Raw genomic sequence first — 24,243 nt, 5'->3', positions numbered from 1 at the left:
GTTACGTTGGAGATGCTGTCTGAACTCGCATCCGTGTTATGGTGTAGTGCTCACTTCCTCCATCTCACTGTACTGTCTGGTTGCAGGTTCCAAGCAGTACAGTGCAGCCATTGCCTTCACGCTGGCCCTGTTCTCTCACCTGATAAATCACGTCAATATTCGCCTCCAGGCTGAGCTAGAAGAAGGGGAAAATCCTGTCCCAGCCTTTCAGAGTGATGGCACAGGTAAGAGAACAGAGACGGCAGCACCTGGCTCTCCCAGGTTGCCTGCCTACAGGGCTGTCTTTCCCCTTTCTCTCCTTTCTACCCTGGGCATGGGTTTTGTAGTGCACAGGTGTATTGATCTTTTACTGCTGATCTGGAATCCCTGAAGATGGTTGATGTGCTGAGTTGTCTCCACTTGGATGCTCTTTCTGAGTATCTGAATCACTGCAGGATAAACATCTTGCTTTCCTTATAAGGAATTTGCTTTCTGTATCTCTTGGTAGCTCATTCATTCATCATCTGTTTATCCCAATCTGAGGCTTTATTCTCTGTCTTTGTTTGCTGTTGTTTACTGGCTGCTTTTATCTTCCACTGAGGAGATGATCTCAGTTAAAACACATGGGCCAAGGGAGGCAGAAAGGGGCTGAGTGAGGCTGAAGTAGACAGGTCCTCTCAGCGTACCTCAGTTCTGCTCAGGCAAGGGTGGCTCTTGAATTTCTGGGGGATTTTATTGAGCAGCGAATAAAATTGCTAAACCTTGTCTCTGAAAACAGTCCATTTGCAATACCTCACTGAATATGCAGGGTGAGGGAGTTTCTGGTAAAAGCAACAATGAATGACCCCTCCTCTGCAGGTTTTGAAGCTGTCATGGTGATCCAGGGCTGCTAGAAAGGCTCCATGCGTGTTGGTCAAGAAAGGGATTGGGTCAGGTCAGTGTGGTTACAGAGCACATGTCCTTGTCCTGCTCGGTGGGTCACTCAGCTCTTTGACTGTAGAAAGTTTGGGAGGAGTTAGAATTCAGCTGTGTTCTATGCTGGTTTAGCAACCTTGAGCACTGAGGCTGCCTGGTAACAGAGTGGCCCAGCTTGGGCAGTAGGAATCCCAGCTTCCCAGGTGCTTTTAGAAAGTGAGTCTTTCTGTTGGAGTTGCTTATTCTGCAGTGGAAGACACTGATGGAAGTGATGGCTGAGGTTTGCAGCCCTGGGCCCAGGGCTGGCAAGCAGCAGCCCGTGGAATACACTTTGACTTAAACTTATGATTTCCTTGTAAGCAGATGATCAGGAGCCACGGGAGCCTGTGAACTCACTTGAGAAGGAAGCTGAAGCTGAGTTGGCCAATCATCAGCCCAGCGAGGAACAGCGGAAGAACGACTGCAAGAAAAGCAAAAAATACTCTCGTCTCTCCTGTCTGCGCCGCCGCCGCCACCCCCAGAAAGTGGATGAGAGCGACCTGAGTGAGGGCTTTGACTCTGACTCCAGCCAGAGCTCCATCAAGGGCAGTGATGGCTCAGAGAGTGGTTCAGAGAAGAGTGATGAGGAAGCAGAAGCTGCTTTTGATGTAGAGACAGACTCTGACATGAACAGCCAAGAATCTCGGTCTGACTTGGAGGACATGGAGGATGAACCGGGTGAGGAGGGAAGCAGCCAAGGCAAAAGCGGGCCCAAAGAGGCCTTAAAGAACTGTGTGGATGGCGGTGGGCTGAGGGACTTAAAGAGCCCAAGCATCTCTAGAATTGAGGCTGTGGATTCAGCAGTCAATGGGCCAGCTTCCTTGAGCACTAATGATGCAAGCATAGCCAGTAATCTCCAGGCCATGTCCACCCAGCTGTTCCAGACCAAACGCTGCTTTCGCTTGGCTCCCACATTCAGCAACATCCTCCTGAAACCCAACAGTGAACCACCTGCCTTGAAGGACGGGATCGAGAGCAAGCCATGTGTCAATGGAGATCTGGAGAAGCCCAGCTTGGCAGACCAAGGTAAGGGCCTTGTAATTGCAATTATGTGTAGAAAACTGCAAACTATAGCAGTCTGTTTGCTAAATTCCCTACTTCCCATGGTACAAGCTCTCCTTTGGCTAGGTTTGGAGGACCAGGTTGCCTAAGTAGTGGGCAGGCCTTGGGTTGGACATTTCCTGATGGAGGAATTTTACTGCCTAGCATGCAGGAATGTGTGCACCGAGCAAAGGAAACACCTGCAGCCAACCAGAGTGACCAGAGCAACTGCTGTTCTGCAGACTAAATTCTGAGTTGCTGTGATAATCACAGGCTCACAGTCTAGTTTGTTTGGAAGGGACTTTAAAATCCATATGATTTCATCTGTCTTGCCCTAGGTTGTTCCAAACTACATCCAACCTGGCCTTGACAGTGTTTGGTTTCTGGGCCCCCAGTGCACGTTGCCATGGCATACTGAGCTTCTTGTCAACCCATCTCTCCAAAATTTTTCTCAGGGCTGCTCTCTATCCATCCTCCTCCAGCTGGTGTTTGTGCTTGGGGTCGCCCCAATACAAGTGCAACATTTCTCCTTGCCCTTGCTATTCCTTCTGGGGTTGGCACAGACCCACCTTTCCAGCCTGTTCAGGTTCTTTGGTGCTAACCCTTCCTTCCAACGTGTGACCCCACCACACAACTCAGTGTTGTCAGCAAACTGGCTGCAAGTGCACTTGATCTGTCTGTGACACCAACAAAGATGTTAAAAATTGCTGGTCTCAACCCCTGAGGATGCCCCTCTTCATTGCTCTCCACTTGGACATTGAGCTGTTGGCTGCAGCTCTTTAACTATGACTATCCAGCCAAGTCGTTGTTCACTAAGTGATCTGTCGATCAAATCCATGTCTCCCCAGTTAAGAGACAAGGATGTTGTGCAGGACAGTGTGAAATGCTCTGCACAAACCCAGGTAGATGAGGTCAGTTGCTCTTCCCTCATCCTCCACTGCCATAACCCTACTGTAGAAGGCAAATTAATTTTTCAGGCACAATTTGTCATAGTGAAGCCATTTTGGTTCCTGAGGACAATTCCAACAGGTATTAAAGATTGCATCTTCCCTTTTCCCTTTGGTGACAGACAGGGCAGAAGGAGGACAGGAAGTTCTCCATGAGATCACAGATTATCAGTCCAATGCTCATGTAGGGGTTTGTGTGGAAGATGTGACCCAGGTGCATGTGAGAGGTGTTGAGGGCCTCTCTGTGTCCCACCAAGTGTGCCTCACTGACTGTTCCGTGCTGAGCCCCTGGGAGATGCACAGCAGGTGGAGCTGCCCAATTTCCGTTCAGCTTGCACTACTGACTGATGTTCTGGGCAAAAACAGCTGGAAAGGGAGATGTGATAAACTACAGGGAATTGTTTGTATTTCACATAAAACTACATGGGCCTGTTCAGTCTTGTTTTTTCATTCCTCCCAGCTTCCCTGGAGTAAGGAAACATTCTGCTGCCAAATCCAACTGGCCTACAGTACTGGCAAGATTCAGGCATTGCCTGGGCCAGCATTTGAAGGCACAGTGTTAGATCATGTTAGTGTTGACTGGCTCCTGGCACTGCTCCATGGCTATATGAAAGAGATGGGGGGTAAAGAAAGAAACAAATGGGCTTTGGTCTATTTAACCCTTTCCCTCAGTGGTTATTTCGCTATTGCAGCTCCAGGAACATGTGGCCACAATACCTTTACAGGTGTAGAAAATGAGAGATGGAATGAGTTCATTGTGTACTTTTTAGCTTTGAGCTCTCCTCATCTGTGTTGCATCCAAACTGCTTTTTCGTGGTGTAACGCTGTCATTGGTGGGTTCTTAATAAATCGCTTCCTTTCTTGTGATTCCGAGGGTTTATGGAATACCCATAGCTGTGCTAATGGGAAGCAGTGGTTTCACCTGAAATAAGGGGCTGTAGCAAATTGTGTGGTTGATTCCCAACTTGACCTCAGATCACTCATGTCACATGTGATTCCACTGGCAACGGCTTTGAGATCCTCAGGTCTGGAAAGTTAGAAGAGTGCAAAGAATATGTTCAATATTTAAGATTCTCTGACTCATAGGGCAGACCCCTGCCATTTCCTTCTCCTGCCTGGCTCAAAGCTGGGAGCATGTTGGCCTCACGGCTCTGTTCCCTGCAGGAACTGCTCTGGTCCTTGTGCTGACATGTGCTGCCCCACTCTGTCAGCAAGCCTCTTGGAGGCTGTTGCTGCAGAGGTTAGGCATTGGCCAGACCTTCACAGGGAGATTTTAACCCTCTTATCCCAAGGAGGAAGGAAAGGTGGGGGTGATACACTCTAGAAACAGCATGGGGGACAGGAACTGGTTTTGTGAGGACGTGTGGAGGCACCAAGTATTTCAACTCAATTATTACCAGCCCAGTGCTGTTCTGACACCAGCAGGACTTGGCATCTCAGGAGGTTTAACAGCTGCTGTCTTGGGCTTGCCTCTGTTTTCCAGATGATGTGTCTGACTCTGAAGAAAGCATTTCAAGTAACAAATCCTGCAGAAATGAGCGATCCCTTCAGGAAAAGCTGGAGATCGTGACCAATGAAGGGCTGCTGCTTACTGTCAAGGTGTTCCTGGACTGGCTGAGGACAAACACAGACCTCATCATCATGTGCGCTCAGGTGAGGATGGTGTTGGGGCTCTCTACAAGGTTTTGTCTGGCCAGCTTACCTGGGCTGGTTGCAGCCATGGCCCAGTCCTGGGTGGAGGGTGATGTTATGTCCTCCTCCAGCTGAGTTAAGCTAATCTGGGCCTAAGAAGGATGGTGAGGTTTACTCTTCATAAAGCATTCTGAGGGTCGTGAGATGCTGGAAGGCCTATGCTGCCTAGTTGTTGTATATGTCCGTCTTGACATTTTCTATGGCCTTTTGTGTTCTATTCCTGCAGAGCTCTCAGAGCCTGTGGAACAGGCTGTCTGTGCTCCTGAACCTTCTGCCTTCTGCTGCAGACCTGCAGGAATCAGGTACTGGAAAAAGAAGTGGCAATGTGATTTTTCACCAAGCCTAGTCATCAGTGATTCCCAGGGTGTGTGAAAGCCCAGGGAGGAAGATTTCCTAGTAGCAGTTTTTATAAACACAATAGGAAGTAATGTGTGCATGTGCTGTTTTTGTGTGTGGTTTTTTGTTTGTTTTTTGTTTAAACACCATTCCAGTGTGTATATTTATATATATACACACACTATATATAGGAATATATGTATATATTCCTATACTGTCCCATAGACTTTAGAATCATATAATCACAGATTGTCCTGAGTTGGAAGAGACCTCCCCCTTGCTCCAAGATTGAGTTCAACTCCTGGCCCTGACAGGACAACTCCAAAAATCACACACAAAAATGCTATATTAATACATTAATATGGCTGGAAGCATACTGACTGACACCAGCATGTGAGGATCTGTGTGTGGCCAACAGGAGTGAAATTCACTCCCAATGGCAGGAGTAAGGCTGTGATTTTGCCATGGTAATCCTGGAAAATAGTTTCAGAGCTCCAGCTGCTCATGATGTGCCATGTGCCTCTTCAGGGCTGAGCCTGAAGTTCCCAATGGTTCATGAGAAACAGAATTTAAACAGGGTTGCTCATCAGTTGGAATAGGTGAGAAAGCTATCCCTCCAAACAGGTGATTTCCCAGAGTCCCTTGGCAGATTGTTTGGGAGAGTTGCTCTTTGTATTGTGGGTGGTTCTTCCTTAAGCAGGTGCTCACAGAACATGTGTCATTAATATCTCTGCCCATGACCGTTACAGATCATGTGCCTTAAAGCAGTTCTCCTCTTATCCCCCTCATCAGTGGTTTGCTCTCCTTCTTGTCCTTCCACTCCAGGGCTGGCCCTGTGTGAAGAAGTCAAAGACATCCTGAGTGATGCTGAGCTCCCAGACCTGAAGGCCAACCTGCTGCTCCCTGAAGATGTGGCCCTGCGCAATCTTCCCCCTCTGAAAAATGCACACAAGAGGTTTAACTTTGAACAGGACCGGCCCATTTTCTCAGCACTTGAGGAGGTGAGTTGGGGTAAATCCTGAAAAAAATTAGACCTGGATTGTCGTGTTATGTGGTTCCTTTTCCTAGCACTAAAGACCTGATCAGACGTTTATGGAGCAGGCGTGGCAGGGTGCTGCTGAGGTTTCCTAAGATTTTTTTGGGTTGAGGAAGCCCAGACTGCTAGCACTCCTGAACCTTCTGGCCAGCTGTAGTCTTTCCCGCAGCCCCCTCCTGCAGTCTCTGACTTCAGAAGAGATCAGAAACATCCGTCAGAACTGGGCATTTAATATCAGTTCCTGCCTTTTTCAAAAGTGTGAGCTGCAGGCCAGCACTGCCTCAGGCCACAGCCACCAGCGCCATGGTTGCAGTGGCTGGTGACTGCCTCCTGCTTCCTTACAGTCTGTCGTGCGGATCTGCTGCATTCGGAGCTTTGGCCACTTCATTACCCACTTGCAAGGCAGCATCCTGCAGTTCAACCCGGAGCTTGGGATCTTCATCAGTATAGCACAGTCAGAGCAAGACAACTTGCTGCACCAGGCCCAGGCCCAGTTTCACATGGTGAGTTGGTAGAGGTGAATGAATTCTCTGTACTTGGCAGAGTTTCCTGTAGGCTACTGTTAGTTTGTAACTATAATCACAGAACTTTGGGAGGAGATGGAAAGTTCTGTTCCTTAAAGCTGTTCCAGTGTCCCCCTTTTCACTCTGGAAGTGTATGCTAGTGTCAGCTGGTCTGTTTCCTGCTAACTTATATGGAAGTTTGGTTTTGCAACTAGGCTGCAGAGGAAGCTCGTCGGAACAGGCTCATGAGAGACATGGCTCAGCTTCGACTGCAGGTAGGAAATGCCAGTTCCAGCCTGAAAACCAGCAAGGTAGTGGCTGGAATGTCAGAAGCTAGGAAGGGAAGAGGGTCCTGTCCCACACAGGGGCAGTAAGTCCATTCTACATAGATCAAACTGTAGAATATCTGAAGTTGGAAGGCATCCCGTAAGGATCATGGGGTCCCAGTCCCTGCTCCTCACAGGGCTACTTTAAACTGAATGTCTTCTTGAGGTCTGGCAGGTTGGTGTGACAACCACTTCCCTGAGGAGCTTGTTTCAGGAACTAGCCACCCTCTGGGAAAAGAACCTTTTCCTAATGTTCAGCTTGAACTTGCCCTGATGCAGCAATGAAGCTAGAATTAAAATCTACCATTTCCTCATGTCCTGTTGCTGGTCATTGGAGAGAGGAAGTCAGCACCTCCTGCTTGCTGACCCCCTCGAGGAAGGCGTAGGCTGTGATGGGGCAGTCACCCTCAGCCTTCTCTGCCCCAGTCTGAGCAAACTGAGTGACCTCAACCACCTGAGGCCTTTCACCATCCTGGTCATCCTACTCTGGACACTCTCTAATATTTTGATGCCCCTCTTACATCAAGGTGCCCTAAACTGTTCACAGTACTTGAGGTGGGGCTGCACTGGGCAGTGCAGAGTGAGACCATCTCCTTTTGCTGACCCTCTGCTGCATCTAGTCCTCTGTTCTGTATGCACAGAGGTTGGAAGAGTCTGGTGGAACTTTTCAGGGCAAGTCTTGCCCTGTTTGATGGACTGTTTCAGCATAAATGTGAAATGAGTGTCTTTATATGTGTGTTTCCAGCTGGAAGTATCTCAGCTGGAGGGAAGTCTCCAGCAGCCCAAGGCACAGTCAGCCATGTCTCCTTACCTTGTTCCGGACACCCAGGCCCTCTGCCAGCATCTGGCTCTTGTCAAGCAGCTGGCCACTAGTGGGAGGTTCATAATCATCATCCCTCGAACAGGTATGGGTACTCCACAGCAGGTAACTGTCAGTGGCTGCCTGTCCCTTCTGTGCTGGGAGCAGGCCCAAGGGGCCTGGGTGGTGCCTTTCCATCCTCCTGCTCTTATGCTTGACTTCATCTGGAACAGTTGCAACACCCTTTTGATGTGTTGCTTTTGGGGTCAGTTCAATGTGTGGCCCATGCTTGGGATTTTGACAGAGTGTGTCAGAAGAGCTGAGAGGAGAGAGGTCCTGTTCCACCTCTGCTTCTCTTGTGGCAGCTATTTATTGGACAGCGTTCTGTGGAATGGGAAGTACTTGATGCCTCTGGATTAGTTTGCAGAAGTAGAACTGCAAACAAGATGGTCTTGTTTGTTTGTTTGTTTTTCCTGTTAGTTATTGATGGCCTAGACTTCCTGAAAAAGGAGAACGCCGGTGCTAGGGACAGCATTCGTTATCTGGAAGCAGAATTTAAAAAGGGAAACAGGTGAGAGCAGGAGAGGGATTTTCCCTTGTTTTTGGAATGGGTGGGCTTTGGGTGGAAGAAGGCTGTGGATTCCTTGGAGCAGAATGAGTAGTGGGCCAAGAAAAAGCCAGACTTCAGGAATGGGAAGGTGGTGAAGGAGCACATTCAGCAGCTGGTTCTTCAGATGTGCTGGTAGTTGCTGCTCAGCTGTGAAGTGCAGCTGCTTCTGAGCAATGGTGGCATTGCATCTCTCTTGCTGTGTAAACTGGAGCAGTGACCTTTGCCACTGCAGTGGGAGTGCTGGAAGAGCTGGATTGTGCCTGGGTGCTCTGCAGAAACACAATTGAGAGGACAAACTGCATCTCTGAGGCTAATGTCAGGGCTGATGGGGTTGAGACGTGGTACTGTGAGCAGCATGCAGGAATGGTGGTGAGGCAGGAAGGTGATCAAAGGGATTCACAGGGGATTCCTTGCATGGACTTTTGGGTGTTAAAGTTGGGTTGGTGGAAGCCCTACAGCACCCAAAGGAGCTGCTGTGGAGCACTGACTTTAGCCTGTGTGACAGTCTCCATATGGGCTCAGAGACTCTGCTTTCTCCTTAGGTACATTCGTTGCCAGAAAGATGTTGGGAAGAGCTTTGAGAGGCATAAATTGAAGAGACAAGATTTAGATGCCTGGTAAGATTTTAGCATCTGAAGGTGTCCGAGCCCAGTTCACAGCTGGCAGGTGGCTTTGGGAAGAGGTGTTAGCACTGGGAACCATTGCAGAGCTTGTTCTGTGTGAATAATGATGAAGTTCCGACAGCCACCTGTGCATGTTACACAAAGCACTCTGTGCTCAAAAAGGTCTCAGAAAAGTCCTTAACAGGAGCAGGAAAGCAGCCCTGCTTCCCACTTATCCCAAGCAGATGTGGTCTTCCTGCTGACTTTCCCTTCTGTTTCTCTTTTCTGTCAGGAATCTCTATAAAATACTGGACAGCTGCAAACAGTTGACAGTGTCCCAGGGCAGTGGAGAGGACGACACCACGGGAATGGTCACCATCATCACGGGCTTCCAGCTGGAGGACCTGAGCTTGTTCTCCATGCCCATGCAGGTCGGTAGCTCTTGTCTGGCTGAGCTGAGGCATTCTGCTTCCTAGCAAGGATATAATATGATTGATTGGCAGAAGATTTTTTTTAATGTTTTTTTGCCTTGGCTAATAACAGCCCTGGTTTCCCCGAAGTTACTTTATATGTTGAGATTCCTTATTCCCTCAAGGTTCTTGATTTTGTGGTACAGAGTATTCTGGGACAGGTGAGAGAATTTAATTTCGTGTCTGTGTAGGCCTCTTGTACCAGAGCAATGAGAAATGAGAGGATTTGGCCTTCCAGCTGTGCCAGGCTGCCAAAGAGTCCCCAGGTTGGGAATGGCAGCTGTCTTGACGGGGCAAGTTAAAAATTAACCACCTGTTTTGTCTGTGTTTGCTTGCAGTCTGCCATCCAGGCAGCCGCCAATGCCAACATAGAGATAAAAAATGTTCTGGAATTCTACAAGCAGTGGAAAGAGATGGGCTGATGTTCAGAAAGGCTTCGGGTTGGTGAACCTTTCTCTCCCCCTCTTGCAACGTGCAGCGTCTGAACCAAGGAAACAACAATCTGGGCGACACTTAAGACACGAAGAAGCAGCAGCAGCAACAGCAACAAAAATACCTACCCAAATGAATTAGAAAAAAAAAAATCCAATGTGGGCACGCACACTGACACCCTCCACCTGTATCCTGACCAGATGGCTGTACAGCTCTGGTGGCGCCAACTGCTCTGAGAGAGGCCCCTTGGTATGGCCAGAGCAGAGCTCTGTCCTTCTCCCAGTCAGCAGAGATGGGCGAGAGACGGGCAGTCCTTCATCCCCCTCCTTCCTCCCAAAGCTTGCTTGGCCAGCAGAAGCAGGCTGGTGGTTCAAAGCATGGACTTAACTTCAGCAAAGCCAAACCAGTGCAGCAGAAATGGAACCCTCCAGTTTGGGAAAGAAGATCCAAAGAGTGTTTTGCTCTTCGTTCAGCAGTCTGGGGACAGGAGAGCGGATAATATTTCCCCCCCTTCCCCTTTGAATTGATTATTTTTCAAGGGTTTTTTCCTTTTAATTTTTAGTTTTTATATATATGAATAATATTAAAAAAAAAAAAAAAAGAAAGAAAAAAGAGGAGTTCCTTTGGAGTTTTGGATACTCTTCCAATGTCAGAAAGAAAAGGAGACACTCTATTTAAAAGGGGGGGAAAGCTCTTAATATAATTTTTTTTGTCCTAGAACAAGCATATTTATTTCCTTTCCCAGGCCCCCATAGTGCAGGCTCAGTGCAAAGGGATGTTGGCCTGTGAGGAGGGAGTGGCCCCACATTGCACTCCACTCTCCCTGGGAGCTGCACGTTTCATGAGCTCAACCGTGCTGCGCCAGGGAGGCCACAGGACTCTGTGCCTCCATCCCCAGTTTCTCCCACTTTGCATTAGACCTTTGAGAAAAGGAGTAATCTGGCACAACTGCTGAAAGAGAGAAGAGCTGGGTGGGATTTATGCACCATTAAGGCTCAAATGCTTGGCTTGAGCACTGCAACACTGGGATGGAGCAGATGCCTCCAAAGGACCCAAAGCCTCTTTTTCATCTTTTTTTCCCCACTAAATCTTTCAGTAGGGTGTGGAGGAGGAAGGAGAATCTCAAAGCCATTATCTTCTGTTGGTTGTTTGATGCACCACTGCTGCAATGCTGTGCTAGAGATGGTGACAGAGCTGGAGTGTTTGTGTCCCCCTTTCTCACGTCCTTATGGGCTGGCAGAGGCAGTGCCATGACTGCTGCTGCCTGGGAGCACTGAACTCACAGACTGTTCCGTGCTTTTCCTATCTCAAACAGAAGGGCTGATGCTACCTGGACGGATGCTGGAAGACCTGGTTCCCCAGGTGGCCTGTGAGGGATCCCGCAGACGTCCATCCTGACAGCATCACTTGGCTGGTGCTCGCATAGGAAAGTTGCAGGTTGCTCACAGGGCAGCAGCAGAGGGGCTGGGAGGTCTCTTCATGCTCCCTCTTGCCTCTCTGTGGCCACGGAACATATGTCTCCATCCACATGAACCAGCAGCAGCTATGCAAGTACAAACCATTGGAGTCTTCTATCTGTGTTCTCACATGGGCCAACCAGAAGCTGCTACAGCCAGAGCATAACATGAGAAGCTGAGCCACATACTCCACTCTGTGCAGACTCTGAGCGTGGTGTGTTGTACTTCAGGGGCAGGGTGTTCTTTGTTTTCAGGTAAAAACTAAAAATACCAGCACAAGTACCAGAAGATTAATTTCTATTGCAGTTCCAGCTCCTTTGCAGCACAGCAGAGGGAAATGCCAACCTCCATGGTACAGCTGGTCTATCCCTGGAGGCTGACAGGCTGGTTGTGAGGGACAGGGGTTTCCCTGCAAGATCTTCCCTTTTACAGCTTCTCCTGAAACTCACAATGCTTTGCTTGGCTAAGCCAAGAAAAGATCATATGCAGGACAGCACGTCAGAGACTCCAGCATACCTTGGGGATTCTTGGGAGATCTGAGATGGGTTGTAAAGCTCATAGTCACTCTTCCCTCCAGTGTTTTTATTTGAAGCCATTTATTTGTGTAGCTCATTATTTCAATGAGGTGGAAAAAGAAAAGAGAATCACCTTGTGGGACTGTTGCTGAGGTGAAACCTTCCTTATCTGGTGGGGAACACGAAGAGTTGATGTGCTCTGCTTTTTCCTGCTGCTGAAGAATCCCCCCCCCCCTTATCCTGGCTGCCGAGCACAGCAGAGGAGTCTGGAGGTCACTGAGGCTGAGCCTAGTGTGTGTGTCACCCTTGCAGCTGCACTTGGGGTTGGTGAAGAGAAGTTTTGCTGAGCTATGGTCAAAGCAGGGAGGAGCTGGGAACAGTCTTTTGCTTCAATCTGGGTTGAGCATTCTTTAGGTCCTGGCTGGATCTTGAGGGGAGAGAAGAGCAAGCAGTACAGGTAAAGCAGCAGCCCAGAGGGAATTCCTGTCTCACTGGTGGCAAGTGTTTCAGTTGATGGCAGGTGTTTTCAGTTCTTTCAGCTCCCGCAGCTGTGCAGGGTGGCAGCTGGGAGCCAAGTGCTGCACAGTTGGGCAGGCTGAGGAGGAGCTGTGTTCTGAGTCACTGAGGCCTTGTGTGGGCAGAGAATGCAGTTTAAGAACAAAAGTAAATAAACTCAATTCCTGTAACCAGAACAGTGGAGCTGCTATGAGTGCATGTGGGGCCACATGGTGACAGCAGGGGCTGCTCACAGCTATCCCTTGGTCACCGCTCTGGTCCTCTGAGGCACTGGTTTAATATTCCAAGTTTTTGCATACCTGGAGGGGAGAAGGAAGCCCTCACCATGCAATGGGGAATCCTGACTGCCCCCATCGTACCTTCCATTCTGGGCTGGATGGGGAGGGATTGTGACCTTTAAAAAGGACACATGAAGGGTTCATATGCTACCCTTTTCCTCTCCAGAGCATGCAGCTGTGCTTGAGGACCTGGTGAATGGTGTTTGGATTTGCATCCCCAGTTAGAGATGCCCGGAACTGAAAAACTGGGAAGGCTCCAGAACATGGGAGCAGTGTGGCTGCAGAGCAGCCGTGGGGAGATGGCATATAGCGTGGCCTTTGGAGGAGGCTCAACGTGTCACCCCAGGATTTCGGTAAAGGAAGGCATTTCTCTGCCCTCAAACCAACACTTGGGATGAGCTGGAGTTTCCACCTTGAGCAGATCTGCTCTGTCTAAGGGTCATTGTGTTTCTCCCCTGGTATGGTGGTTGCTATATGAAGTGGGTCTTGGGGTGGAAGGAAATGGGGTGGTCTGTGGGAGGCTCTGTGCAGCCTGTGGCTGCTGTGGTGCTGCAGCGGGGGCTCCCTGGGAGCCTCCCACCCTGTGCATCCTGGTCCAAGCCAGAACTGTGAGCTGCCTCTTCAGGAGAGTATCACATAGGATGGAGACTGTGCAGGCACTGGCCATGGCTCTTCCCTGCAGTGCTCCTGCACCAACTCCAGGCTTTCCCCGTAGCAGCTGTAAAGCCAGTCTGGTAGTGTCTGCTGCGCTGGGAAGGAGAGCAAACAGAAAAAACATCTTGTGGGCTGAAAACAAGACTTTTCATGTGTACTGGTATGTTTCTTGGGTTTGTTTTTTCTCTTCATTACCACCCTGTTGAATTGTTGGGGGTTTTTGGGGTGACCCCATGCTGGGAGGACACAGGTCTGTGGTGGCTGAAGCTGGCTGGGCTGTCCCCAAACCATGGTGGACACAGCCACTGGTGCTTGTTGGGCTTCTGCTCCATGGTTTCATGAGCTGTTCCAAGCGGCTCCTCTGCTCCCATCCTTGCTTGGCTTGAAGCCACCCTCAATGCCTTGAGTTTTGTCTTGCATCTTCAATTTAGGGCTCTTTTCCTTCTTGGTGTGCAGCAGCACTGGCCGGGCTGGCCAGGGTGGGGACAAGGCAAGCTGGCACAGGGGCCATGTTGCTGGACTTGCTGGTCTCAGCGAGGGGACTGTAGGTTTGAGGCAAGGGACAATCACCTCTCCTCAGCCCTCGTGTGGTACATGGGCTTGCAAAGCCAGAGAGAATCGCTCTCATTGAGGGACAAAGGGACATGGGGCCCAGCTGGGTGAGGAGGGGCTGGGGCTCCCAGCACATGTCTGACCATGGTCTGAACACAGCGAATGGCTTAATAAAATACCAGATGTTTGTACTTTGTGTCCTGTGGTCATTCCCAGCCCATCTCAACTTGCCTGTGCACCCCTGGGGCTGAGGGCATTTTCCATCTGTAAATCCACCCTCAGGCATATGCTTTGCTGACCAGACTTTCCAGTAAGTGCAAGTGGATCCTTCCTCGTCCTTGTGATGGGAATAACATTTCCCTTGCCACCTTTGCAAGAGGATAGGCTGGGGGCTGCAGGCTGGAGATTGGGCTGTGCGAGGGTCCCACCATGCTCTGGTGCCAAGGGTAGCTGGGAGGTAGGGAGAGGAAATAAATCAGTATTTCTGCCCTGAATTCGTTACTGTCAAAGCTCCCTGATCTGCTTCCCCTGGTGGGGAGCACCGAGCTGGGCACTGTCATAATTTTCTTTCCCTCTTGGGTTCTTTGGAGGCTGCCACTGGTGAGGTCAGAGAGGGGGGTTGTGAAAAGGTGAATCCAACGTCAGTCTCCAGTAGGGAAATGAGCCAGGGGTGAGACCTACCAAGCTGGCAGAAAAGGACTGTCGCTGCTGGCTCCATCCCCCTGAACAGGGCTGGCAATGGTTTTTCCAGCTTGGAAGGGCCATTCCAAGAGGCTGCCAACCCCATAACAAACCCTCAGCGTCCATAATGGTGTTGGTGGGGAGGGTCCATGGGTGGGGGTGTGTCTCAGAGCCCTTGCATGGGAACCAACCAAGGTAAAATTGAAGCAGGAATAGGCCACAATACTCATCAGGGGCTGGGATTCCTGGTCCTGCTCACTGGGGAGGTGAATCCTCAAGGACCCCCAGGAGCTGCTCTCTAGCCCCACTCACTGCCTGTTCCCCTCTTTTTCTGTGCCTCTACTTCCCACTTCTGCTACAGACGTGTCATGCCCCTACCTTGAACATCTCCCTGGCTGGGTTTGCTGTGCCTCATGGGTTATTTTGGAGGGACTGCTCAGCACCAGCACCAGGGTCTTCATCCCAGTGTGGAGACCCCCAAACCCTCCCTTTGGCCTCCTGCCAACACCCCTGAGGGCAAGTGACTTCTCCTTGGCTGGGGCCACCAGAGCAGCAGAGCTCTGGTGTGGACCAGCCTGCACCTCGGGCTCTTCAGGACAGGTGTTCGGTGGTTTTGAGCTGCTCATGCTATGCCCAGCACTCTACACAAGTCCCCTGGGGATCAATAGATCCCCAAAGATAGGGGCTTTAGAAAGTATCCATCCTGCTCCCAGCTCAGTCCTCTGTCCCCTGAGCTCTATCCAGCTGCAGCATGGACCTTCTGCTGGCATTTGCCCCCATGAACTAAGTGGGAGCCACTGCCTACCCTTCTGCTGCCAGGTCAGTTTTGTTTCCACAAACTTGCTTTCTCCATCTCTTCCTTCCCAGATCTCCTGTGGTGGGACTCTGCAGTGTGACACGGTGGGTGTTATTGAGGTACCCTGCATGGACCTGCGCTCAGTTTTGTCATCTGCCCTGGCTCTTCCAGCTTGGTGGCATTTAAAGTCTGGTGCCCAGAACTGCCTTCCTGTGGCCCCTCCAGTGCTGGAGGCCCATGTGGAGGGGTTGTGTCTTCAGCAGGAATTTGAGGGGATCTCAGCCAAGGCAAGGCCGTGGCAGGGTTGGCAATCTGTCCAGCACAAAGTTGCCTTTGAGCCCATGCAGAGGCCCCGTGTTCCCCTTCTGCCAGTGAGGGAGAGCTACCAGGGAGGGATCCAGAATGGAGCCAGGAGAAGGGCAGCCAGTGGCAGTGGCAGGACTGAGACCCCCGGCCCAAAGGCAGTGGTGAGGAGGGGACTCTTCAGGGCAGATGATAGAGGGGATGCCCACGCGGCCACCGCACCACTGGTGTTTCTCGCCAGCACTGCTCTGGCTCCTGCTCAGTGCAGAGCAGCAGGGAATTTGTCCAGATACTTTTGGATTATTTTGGATTTTCCTTCCTCTAAACCACTGTATGAGTTTTGGTCTGAGGGGTGAGTGGGATGCTTATAACACCCCTTGTCCTGCTGAGCTCCTCTTCGTGTTGCCCCAATTTCCCCACCTGCCCAGTTCAGTGTCCTTCATCAGGCCCTGTGTAACAGCTTCACTGGGCTGGGGCTTGGGAGGCTGCAGGGTGTCTATGGGGGCTTGTTCCTGCCATGGTGGTCCTAAGCCTGAATCTGCCAAGGACATCTGTAGGGTTGGGAGCCTCTCTGGGGAGAGGGTGTACAGTGGTGTGGGGGATGAAGCAGGATCTCATTCTTTCCTGCAGCCCCCATCCCTGACCCTAATGTCCTCTCCCATTCTGGGCCTGGGGTCCTGATCCTGTCCAGTCAGTGGCTCTCTGGAAGAGCCAAACAGAAAGTAGGCTTTGCTGCATACAACCTTGGAAAAAGCTGGAAGCCTTCCTGGGTGTGTCTGTCCTGGCTCCTGCAGCCACAATCCCCATCCCCCAGTGGGCTTGGTCCTGAAGATCCAACCTCTCTCTCACCCTGAGTGCTGGGCCCACCATGCTGCTGGTAAGGCCTTCAGGGTCAACCAGGTGCCTTGGGGATGTCTGGCTGGGGTAGGGGGAGGCTCTGTCCTCAGGTTTCTTCCCCCAGTTCCCTCATCCAAAGTAGGAAATCACCTGGACTCCCCATGAAACCTTGTTTCAGCTGGAGATATTCTCTGCCTACCTTGCCTCAGTTTCCCTACCCACCACAATCCAAAAGCAGCTCTTGGGCTGTCCTGCTCTCCCTGGGGTGTCCTCTGACCAGCCCCACTGGCCCCACAGATCTTCTGGGAGGATGGGATTGTGTTGGGGTACTGGCACCCCAAGAGCTCAGTCCTTCACTGTGTCCTCAGCTCCTTTCAGATGATGAATGAGACAGTCCTGGATGCACTTCCTGCTGATCAGGTGGGGATCAGGACAGGAATGGAGAGGAGAATGGGAATTAGGAATGGTGATGGGCATGGGAATGGAGATCTGATGGGAACATGGACAAGGATGGGAGTGATGAAATTATGGGATGGGAATGAGGGCAGGGATGGGGATGAGAAGAGGATGGAGATGGGGACAAAGAAAGGCTGGCAATGGGGATAGAGATGGGATTAGGGACAGGGCCTGAGACAGAGATGGAGTTAGGGACACATACAGGATGAGAGGATGGAGACAAGGACGGGGATAGGGACAGAGGCAGAACTCACCTCAAAACATGCTGTGCTAGTGGGTGTTTCATGTGGTGCTGCCTGGTGCTCTCATCCTCCCTGGAGATCTGGTGGGTCCACCACTGGCCACTGCTCATCTGCTGCTGCTTGTCTATCCCTTTGCCCCTGAGGAGAGGCTTAGCGGAGATGGGCTGGCACAGGGATGGGCTGGCACATGGAGCTGCAGGCCTCATGACACCACGTCTGTCACAGGCTGCGAGTTTGCCTGTGTGGTGCCTACGTCATGCCAGAGTCCTGGGTCAGCGATGTCTGGCACCGTTGCTTTGTCCCTGTGGTTGTTTTGAACTCTTTCATCTGCACTGACCTCTCTTGGCTATTCCCAGTATATTTGGGATAAGGAAACTTGTGCTGGAGGTTTCCTCCTTCTCAGCTTTTTGATCCTCTTTGTGATTCCCCCGAATCAGGCCGAAAGCCAAAGTTTTTGCAACGGTCCTCACTGTGGAAGCTGACAGGAGTCTGTACTCCCCCACCCTTTCCTCCTTCACAACTTCTCCAAGCTGGAGCATGCCCAGCTGAGCAAGGTGCTGTGAGTTTTTTGTGCCCCTTCCTTTACAACAACATCCTGCTCTTATACCTGGTGAGTCAGGGTGGCCCAGGGCAAGAGTCAGATGCCCCCACCTCACGGGTCCCAGGGTGCTTCCAGATGCTCCCTGCTGGTTCTTACTCTCCTCCCCACAACTTCTCTGCTGCTGCTGGTGTGACTGTGCCTGGAGTGAAGCTGAGGTCAGGTACTGTCACTGCCTCTTCTTTGCACTGCTCACTGGCTTCCTCTTCACATCCCACCTGCCCGAGTGCCTTGTGCTGCTCTGACTGCATCAGTGAGCAGCAACCCCCAGTGCCTCTCACTGCCATGGCTCCTGTTCCCTGCCCCCAGAGCAGCCTCTTGCAGCAGGAGCTGTACAAGGAGCCCCAGCAGCCACAGGTGATGGCCTCTCAGCCTGACAGAAGAGCCACCAGCTACCAGCTTTTCAATATCTGTTCTGTGCTGTGCACCCCCTTGCAGCTGGAGGACATCCTCTGTGATGTCTCCAGGTTTGGCTGTGGGGCCACCTGAGCCCCACCAGGATCCCAAGAACCTTCAGCATTGCCAGGTGGGCCCTTGTGGGGAATGCTGCCATCATCAGTGGCTTGACTGTGGCGTTGCTGGTCTCCAGGTGTCCCCACTGGGGCTGGGCACCGGAAGGACCTGTGATACTGTGTGTGAGGGGCTGGGCTGCAGAGCCTGGGAGAACCCAGCATCCTGGCAGCCTCTTTGTGGCGAGTCCTGTTATTGGGTGTCTTGCAGTGTTCACTCTCCTGACTCCGTCTGCACCCAGTCTGTGCCTTAGTTCTTCCAATGCAAACCGGTAGTGATTCCACGAATTTGGGGCAGGGACAATATGTCATCCTATGTGGGGACCCAGCAGTGTAAATGTGCATGTGCATGTCAAGGTTAATGAATAATTAGGTGGTTTGTGATGAAATTTTAGGGCAGGCCAAAGGGCCCTGGGGTGCACAGAGAAGCTCTGCTCTTCCCCAATAACCCCACACTTGGGAGAAGTAGCTTTAAATTAAACTAGAATAATGATGGCGCAGCTCTGGGCTCCTCACTGCTGGGAACATGATCTGGGGATGATAGCACTGATCCTCCTTAGAGCCTGGGGGGGCACAGGGAGGAAAATCAGGAGTCCTCAACTGTGTGGGGTGGGGTGACATGGGGCACATCCACTGCAGCCTCCCACCCACCCATGCCCTAAGCTTGGGAAGGAAGTGGCTCCACCATTTGCGTTTATTTCTTTCCAGGGCTAACAGAAAGGGTGAGGGTGAAGGTGTAGGGAGAGGGGGCTGACATGGATTTATGGGAGGTCAGTCCCTGCCCCACAACCCAGCAGGGGGTGGCTGGGGCTACACGAGGCCATAGTAGCGCCGATAGGCCTCCTGGAATCCAATCTGGTCAGCCAACTCATCACAGTCGGGGTTGAGCTCGCACACCTCGCGTTTGGCCTCCAGTGGGTCCCGCGGGGCTCCATAGACGCTGCTGGGGACAAATGGGGGACCCAGGGGGAGTTAGGGGTTTCCATGGGAGCTGGAGGCTCCTGGAGAGGGGCTGAGCCAGCAAGCCTCCCCTTACCTGGGGGCCCTGATCCCTCACCCAGCACGATGAAGCACTACCTGTCATAGCCGTAATTCCGCTTCTGTCTCTGCACCACCTCGGCGCTGGCACGTCTGGAGACAAAGGCTGCAGGGACAGTGCGGTGGGTTGGGGGGGGGGGGTCATGTCCCCCTCTCCCCAGGATAGTGGGGCTGAACAGCTGTGATCACTCACCTTCAGAGCTGGGTGAGTCGTTGGTGCTGGTGGAGTCATCGGCAGCTGCAAGTGACATGGAGGGCTCAGGAAGGCTCCATGTGGGGACTGATTTCACCCCACTCCTTTTGGAGCTCAAATCCCTCACTGAGACCCCACCCCCCCAATCTGCTGAAGGATATCCTGCTCCCTGTTGCATCCCTGTGCCCCCTGCCCCAAGCCTCAGCAAATTTTTCTCAGTCCCTTTGCTCCCTCCAGAGCCCTTCCCAGAGCACAGAATCACCCCCATTTTCCCCATCAGCCCTGGACCCCGCCCCGTACCTCTGCGGCAGAGGCCAAGGGTGAGCAAGGCCAAGAGGGTCAGCAGGACGAGGGACTTCATGGTGCCTCCCTGTGCCGGGCTGAGTGCAGCCCTGGCTCCCTGGCTATCTTTATAGGGTCCTGTGGCCTTGGCAAGGGGGGGCATGGCCCCACCAGAGTTATTTCCAGCACATCCGCCATGGCCGGAGCTGCCAGCAGAGGTGGCAATTGTGGTTTGGGATGAACTTGGTCCCCCTATGCCCAGCCAGAGCCCACAAAGGGAGGGAAAAGTGGCTGCGGGCCAGGGGGTTTTGTTGGTGGGCCCAGCCCTGCCAGCCTGGCAGCACCCAGTCCCCACTGGAATGGGTGATGGGCCACTGGGGGCTCCTCACTGCATTCCCCAGTCACTCACTGCCCTGTCCCAGTTCCCACTGCTGGATCCCAGAACTGTCTTCTGTGACACGGGGAGACTTTCCTGCCAAAACCTGTGGAGTTTTCCTCCATGGGTGGAGCCAGCAGGAACTTGCTGGCCCACTTTTGGGGGGCTAGCACATGCTTCTTTTGCGGTATTGTCACAATGTGTCCCTGGAGAAACGTAAGCAGGTGTCTATGCCCTTGGTCTTTGCACAGCTCCTCCCTGCCACATGCTAGAGGGAGATGCTGCATGGCCAGGGCAGTCAGAGCCCCTGAATAACATTCCTCTTCCAGATCTTGACTACTTTCTCATCCTATAAATCCCAATCCTGTCTTGAAAAGCGGAACTGGAGGCTTTGGAGCAGAAGGCAGACAAAACTGCTGAATCAGGGCCTTTGTCAGACAAACCCATAAAGTACAGAGTAGATGGGCCAAGTGTGCAGTGGAAGCCAAGCTGGGAACAACAGCCCCAATTTATTGAGATTCCAACACAGCAAGGGGAGGCAGAGGGGAAACTGTTGCAGCTGGCTCTAATTGCAGCAGAGGTTGGGGCGTGGTGCAAGTGGCCATTGCTGCTCCCCAGTTTGTCATGGCATGGCCTCTCCTTGGGGTAGAGACCACAGAACCTGCTGCCCTCAGTGGCTTTTGGACTCAGAACCTCTCTCAGTCCTCATCAAGTGTGGGGACACTCTCCTCATGCCCTGCCCAGCCCCATGAACAACCTGTTCATGCTGGAGGCACCCATCACTGGTGGGGCTCTGCCAGAGAGATCCTGGGAGCCTTTGCTTCCCCAGCCTGCAAACTTCTGATGAGGCAGTAACAGACAACTGTGGGTGGAGGAAACCAGTCTGGTTCTAGAAGGTTTCACAGAAAAACATTAAATCCCTGTGCCACAAGCCCACAAAGTGGAGGCAGGGCTGTTCCAACCTCTGCACAGACTCCCAGATACCTCAGGCTGCTGGGAGTGGACCAGGGGTAGAAAATAACTTGGAAGAACAGAATTAATGGTAATGAGGAACTTGGTGCAGCAGTTGCTGCCACATCTGCAATGAGGAGTGGTTTGAACACATGAAAACTGAATGAACCTGCAAGTACAGGCAGGAGTGTTGACTGTGACCCACCCTCAGATGCGCTCCAGCTTGTGGGCTCCTCAGGCCTGGGCACAGCCTGGCTTGGGGCTTAAGGCATTGAATTTTGTCTAACACACAGCTAAACAGCTACAAAAACCCAAACGTGGCTTTGGAAACTGGAACCAGGCCTGTCACAACACTGAGTGGGGCAGGTGAGAGCACAGATACACTTTGTGACATTCCTCTCTGAGCAGGAAATAGGGAACTGACATACATTTCCAAAGATACCAATGTTTGTTGTTTTTTTTTTGTTTCTGCACCAAATCTGATCAAACTGTGTCAGTCCAGCAGACATTTCAGTCCCTCTGCAGTCTCCAGTGGCGTGACGGGGTGATTCTCAGTTTGGGTCCTGTGCATGCCTTGTCCCATCAGTGCTTTAGGATGATGAACTGTGTCAGCAGAGCGTGTGGGACATCCTGTAGCATCACTGGGGCTCCTGGAATATCATGATGAGTTCTCGTTGCTCCTTACTGATTGCCTGAAAGGAACATGACCCACAGCCCTCAGCGTGATGCTTCTCCCACCCTGCCACACTCAGGGCAGATGTGGGCTGTGTGCGCCACACGCTGCTGTTGCCTGTGTGCGCAGAACATAACCCCCTTATCTCCCCTGGGACCATCCCACATCCCACCCACTGCACAGGGAAAAGCACCTACAACCTCCGAGAAAATGTCCACACTTAAAGTTTCAGCAGGACTTGGCTGCTGGGGAGGTCTTGGAGAAGTGGAGGGTTTGAAAGTCATTCCAGGCCCCACTGGGCCCCGCTCCAGCGGGTACTGCAAGAAGGAGTTTGGCTTGGTCTGTTTTTACCTGCCAGGCCTGTTGGTGAGCATGGATCAGCTGCTGCAACTCTGCAATCCTGTCCCTCCCCATCAGCACGGACTCGGCCATCTTCCTGTTCTGTTCCTCCTTCTCCCTGAGAATTCTGCGCAGGTGGGAGCGGTGCTTCAGGAAGTAGGGCACCATGGTGCTGCGGACATCCTGCTCTGGGATCCCGCTGGGCCGCCTGGGCACACAGCAGCACGTGAGGCAGCCAGAGAGCAGCAATCCTGCCCGGCATTAGTCACACACATCCCAGTTGGATGCTGAACTGCTACCAGGTGGGATCAGCTCTGTGGCTCCCAGTTTCCTCTGGCACAGGGAACTGAGGACAGCCGGAGCAGGGACCCCAGTGTGGAGCCCCACAAGAGGGAACAAGGAGCCCTTCCCAAGCCTGGCCCTGAGTGGATGCTTGGAGCAGGCAGGATGTCATTCACCCTCTCAGCATAAAAACACAGAATCTTGTGTTTCTGGTTACAATCTCTAGTCTGTCTCCCAGGCAGCCAAACAGCACCTGTATGTCCTGCTGAGGCCCCGAGCCAGGGATACAAAAAGCACCCAGGGGAGTTTTACTGTTGGACAGGTGTTGTGCCCAAAACATTCCATCAGCCCTTTGGATTGGTCATAATTGGCTTGTTCCCCCACCTCAGTGGCACTGACCTCCCTGCACTAATGAAGTGAATGGAAATGGATCCTGGATCCAGAGAAGCACAGACTAAACTAATCGTTGTGTGTTTTAGGCCCAGTGACATTGCTGTAAAGATACAGCAGCTTTCAGACCCTCTCTTGAGCATGAGGCCAACAGGATACCCAGACACTGCCCAGGAACTGCCTGTTGCACTTGTAGGAACATGACCCCCACCCCTGGCCATCCATACCATGCCGGCTCTTCCCGGTCCTTTGCCTCCTCCACGATCTTATCAAGTGAACTAAAGAGTCCCTCCAGATTCCCTTCATTTTTCACCTCCTGGATCTCTTCCTGTGAAGGAAGGACACAAAGTGAACAAACACAGGCACCACTCTGCTTGTGAGCCTTTGCTGGTCATGGAATCAGGGAATTGTTTGGGTTCAAAAGAACCTTAAAGCACATCTCATTCCAGCTTCCACTAGACCATGTGGCTCCAAGCCCTGTCCAACCTGCCCTTAAACTCATTCAGGGATGGGGCAGCCACAGCTTCTCTGAGCACTCTGTCCCAGGGCTTCACCACCCTCTCAGGGAAGAATTTCTTCCCAATATCCCACCTAACCCTGCCCTCTGGCACTGGGAAGCCATTCCCCCTTGTCCTGTCCCTCCATCCCTTATGCAAAGTCCTTCCAGCTTTTTCCTGGATGAAGGGCTTACACTCTCTGGGAATCACCATCCCAAGGGGGTATTTAACAGTTGTGTGGATGTGGCATTTAGGGACATGGTTTAGTAGTGGCCTTGGCAGTGCTGGGGAAATGCTTGGACTTGACAGTCCTAGTGGTGTTTTCCAATCTGAATGATCCTACAGCTTTTCTGGGGAAGACAGAACTCTGGAGAGCAGCCTCAACTTTCTGCTTTTGCCATTTAGGAAGTACATTTGCTGCCCTTAACATCAACATGTTCATCACTTTTTCACACGGATTTGAATCCTCTTTTGACTGCACCAAGCCCCTCCACAGCCCCCCAGGCACCCGGCTCAATCCCCCGTTCACCTTTATGGACGCCTGTAGCTGGGAGATGAACTGATCGTAAATGCTCCTGGTCAGCTGGGGCTGCAGCTTGTAGAAGCAGCGGTAGCAGTTGACAAATCTCTGGTAGCTGCAAGACCAATTGTGCGGGTAAAAGGGCAGGATCAGGACTGGGGTCACTGTGGGGTGGGAGTCAGGGTTAGCGATGGGTCCGGGGTCAGGGCCAGGCTCAGAGCCGGGTGCAGGGTTAGCGATGGGGCCGGGGTCAGGAGATCCGGGTAGGCCCAGGGTCATGGCACGGTTGGGACCGGGGTCAAGGATCCCTCCTCGCCCCGCGCGACCCCGCTCCCGCCTCACCTTCCGGCGGCCACCAGCTTCTCCAGGAATGTATCTACCACAGTGGTGAACACCTGGGCGCGACCCGGGGCCGCCGCCAGGGCCGAGCCGCCACCGATATCAGCGCCCCCGTCCTCCGCCGGGGCCGGGCCGCCATCACCGCCCGCTGCCGCCATGGCCTGGCTGGCGCGCGGGCACCGCTCCCATTGGCCGAGGCACCGGGACCCGCCCCCGCCGGCCGCAAGCGCGGGAAGGGAGCG

At 52.3% G+C, this 24,243-nt stretch overlaps 4 protein-coding genes across 5 annotated transcripts in view; 2 read left to right on the top strand and 2 right to left on the bottom strand.

Annotated features, from left to right (window-relative positions):
• The window catches only part of SMG5 (SMG5 nonsense mediated mRNA decay factor), a gene marked incomplete at its 5' end in the record, with an annotated part of 30,244 nt that extends 16,374 nt beyond the window's left edge, over positions 1-13,870 (top strand). Inside the window, 12 exons of one of the 2 annotated variants that reach the window (XM_083879074.1) lie at positions 87-224; positions 1,258-1,959; positions 4,405-4,574; positions 4,840-4,915; positions 5,775-5,950; positions 6,330-6,488; positions 6,704-6,763; positions 7,560-7,719; positions 8,094-8,184; positions 8,766-8,840; positions 9,118-9,256; positions 9,634-13,870. In XM_083879074.1, the coding sequence (XP_083735200.1) occupies positions 87-224; positions 1,258-1,959; positions 4,405-4,574; positions 4,840-4,915; positions 5,775-5,950; positions 6,330-6,488; positions 6,704-6,763; positions 7,560-7,719; positions 8,094-8,184; positions 8,766-8,840; positions 9,118-9,256; positions 9,634-9,717 (2,030 nt within the window). In that variant the 3' untranslated portion in view covers positions 9,718-13,870. Of the gene's footprint in view, positions 1-86; positions 225-1,254; positions 1,960-4,404; positions 4,575-4,839; positions 4,916-5,774; positions 5,951-6,329; positions 6,489-6,703; positions 6,764-7,559; positions 7,720-8,093; positions 8,185-8,765; positions 8,841-9,117; positions 9,257-9,633 lie in introns of both variants that reach the window. The other variant, XM_083879073.1, reaches the window with a different exon arrangement.
• LOC310919519 (uncharacterized protein) overlaps positions 1-24,159 on the bottom strand; it is a gene marked incomplete at both ends in the record, with an annotated part of 50,925 nt that extends 26,766 nt beyond the window's left edge. Inside the window, 4 exons of the mRNA XM_083878887.1 lie at positions 22,026-22,181; positions 22,873-22,973; positions 23,672-23,777; positions 24,005-24,159. Of these exons, the coding sequence (XP_083735013.1) occupies positions 22,026-22,181; positions 22,873-22,973; positions 23,672-23,777; positions 24,005-24,159 (518 nt within the window). The remainder of the gene's footprint in view (positions 1-22,025; positions 22,182-22,872; positions 22,974-23,671; positions 23,778-24,004) is intronic.
• PAQR6 (progestin and adipoQ receptor family member 6) lies at positions 16,348-18,101 on the top strand (the record flags this gene model as incomplete). Its single annotated transcript, XM_083878815.1, is given in 5 exon segments — positions 16,348-16,356; positions 16,614-16,711; positions 16,713-16,736; positions 17,240-17,369; positions 18,051-18,101. Coding segments are annotated over 5 exon segments (312 nt in total).
• Positions 18,932-19,713, bottom strand: BGLAP (bone gamma-carboxyglutamate protein; the record flags this gene model as incomplete). The annotated part of the gene is made up of 4 exons (XM_083878800.1): positions 18,932-19,064; positions 19,199-19,265; positions 19,353-19,397; positions 19,653-19,713. The coding sequence occupies 4 exons, from the start codon at positions 19,711-19,713 to the stop codon at positions 18,932-18,934; spliced, it is 306 nt and encodes a 101-aa protein (XP_083734926.1).
• Positions 24,160-24,243: the final 84 nt, after the last annotated feature.

The sequence above is a fragment of the Zosterops lateralis genome (assembly GCF_965231275.1).
Source record: "Zosterops lateralis genome assembly, chromosome: 27".
NCBI classification, from domain to species: domain Eukaryota; kingdom Metazoa; phylum Chordata; class Aves; order Passeriformes; family Zosteropidae; genus Zosterops; species Zosterops lateralis.
This window is presented reverse-complemented; position numbering and strand designations above follow the sequence as displayed.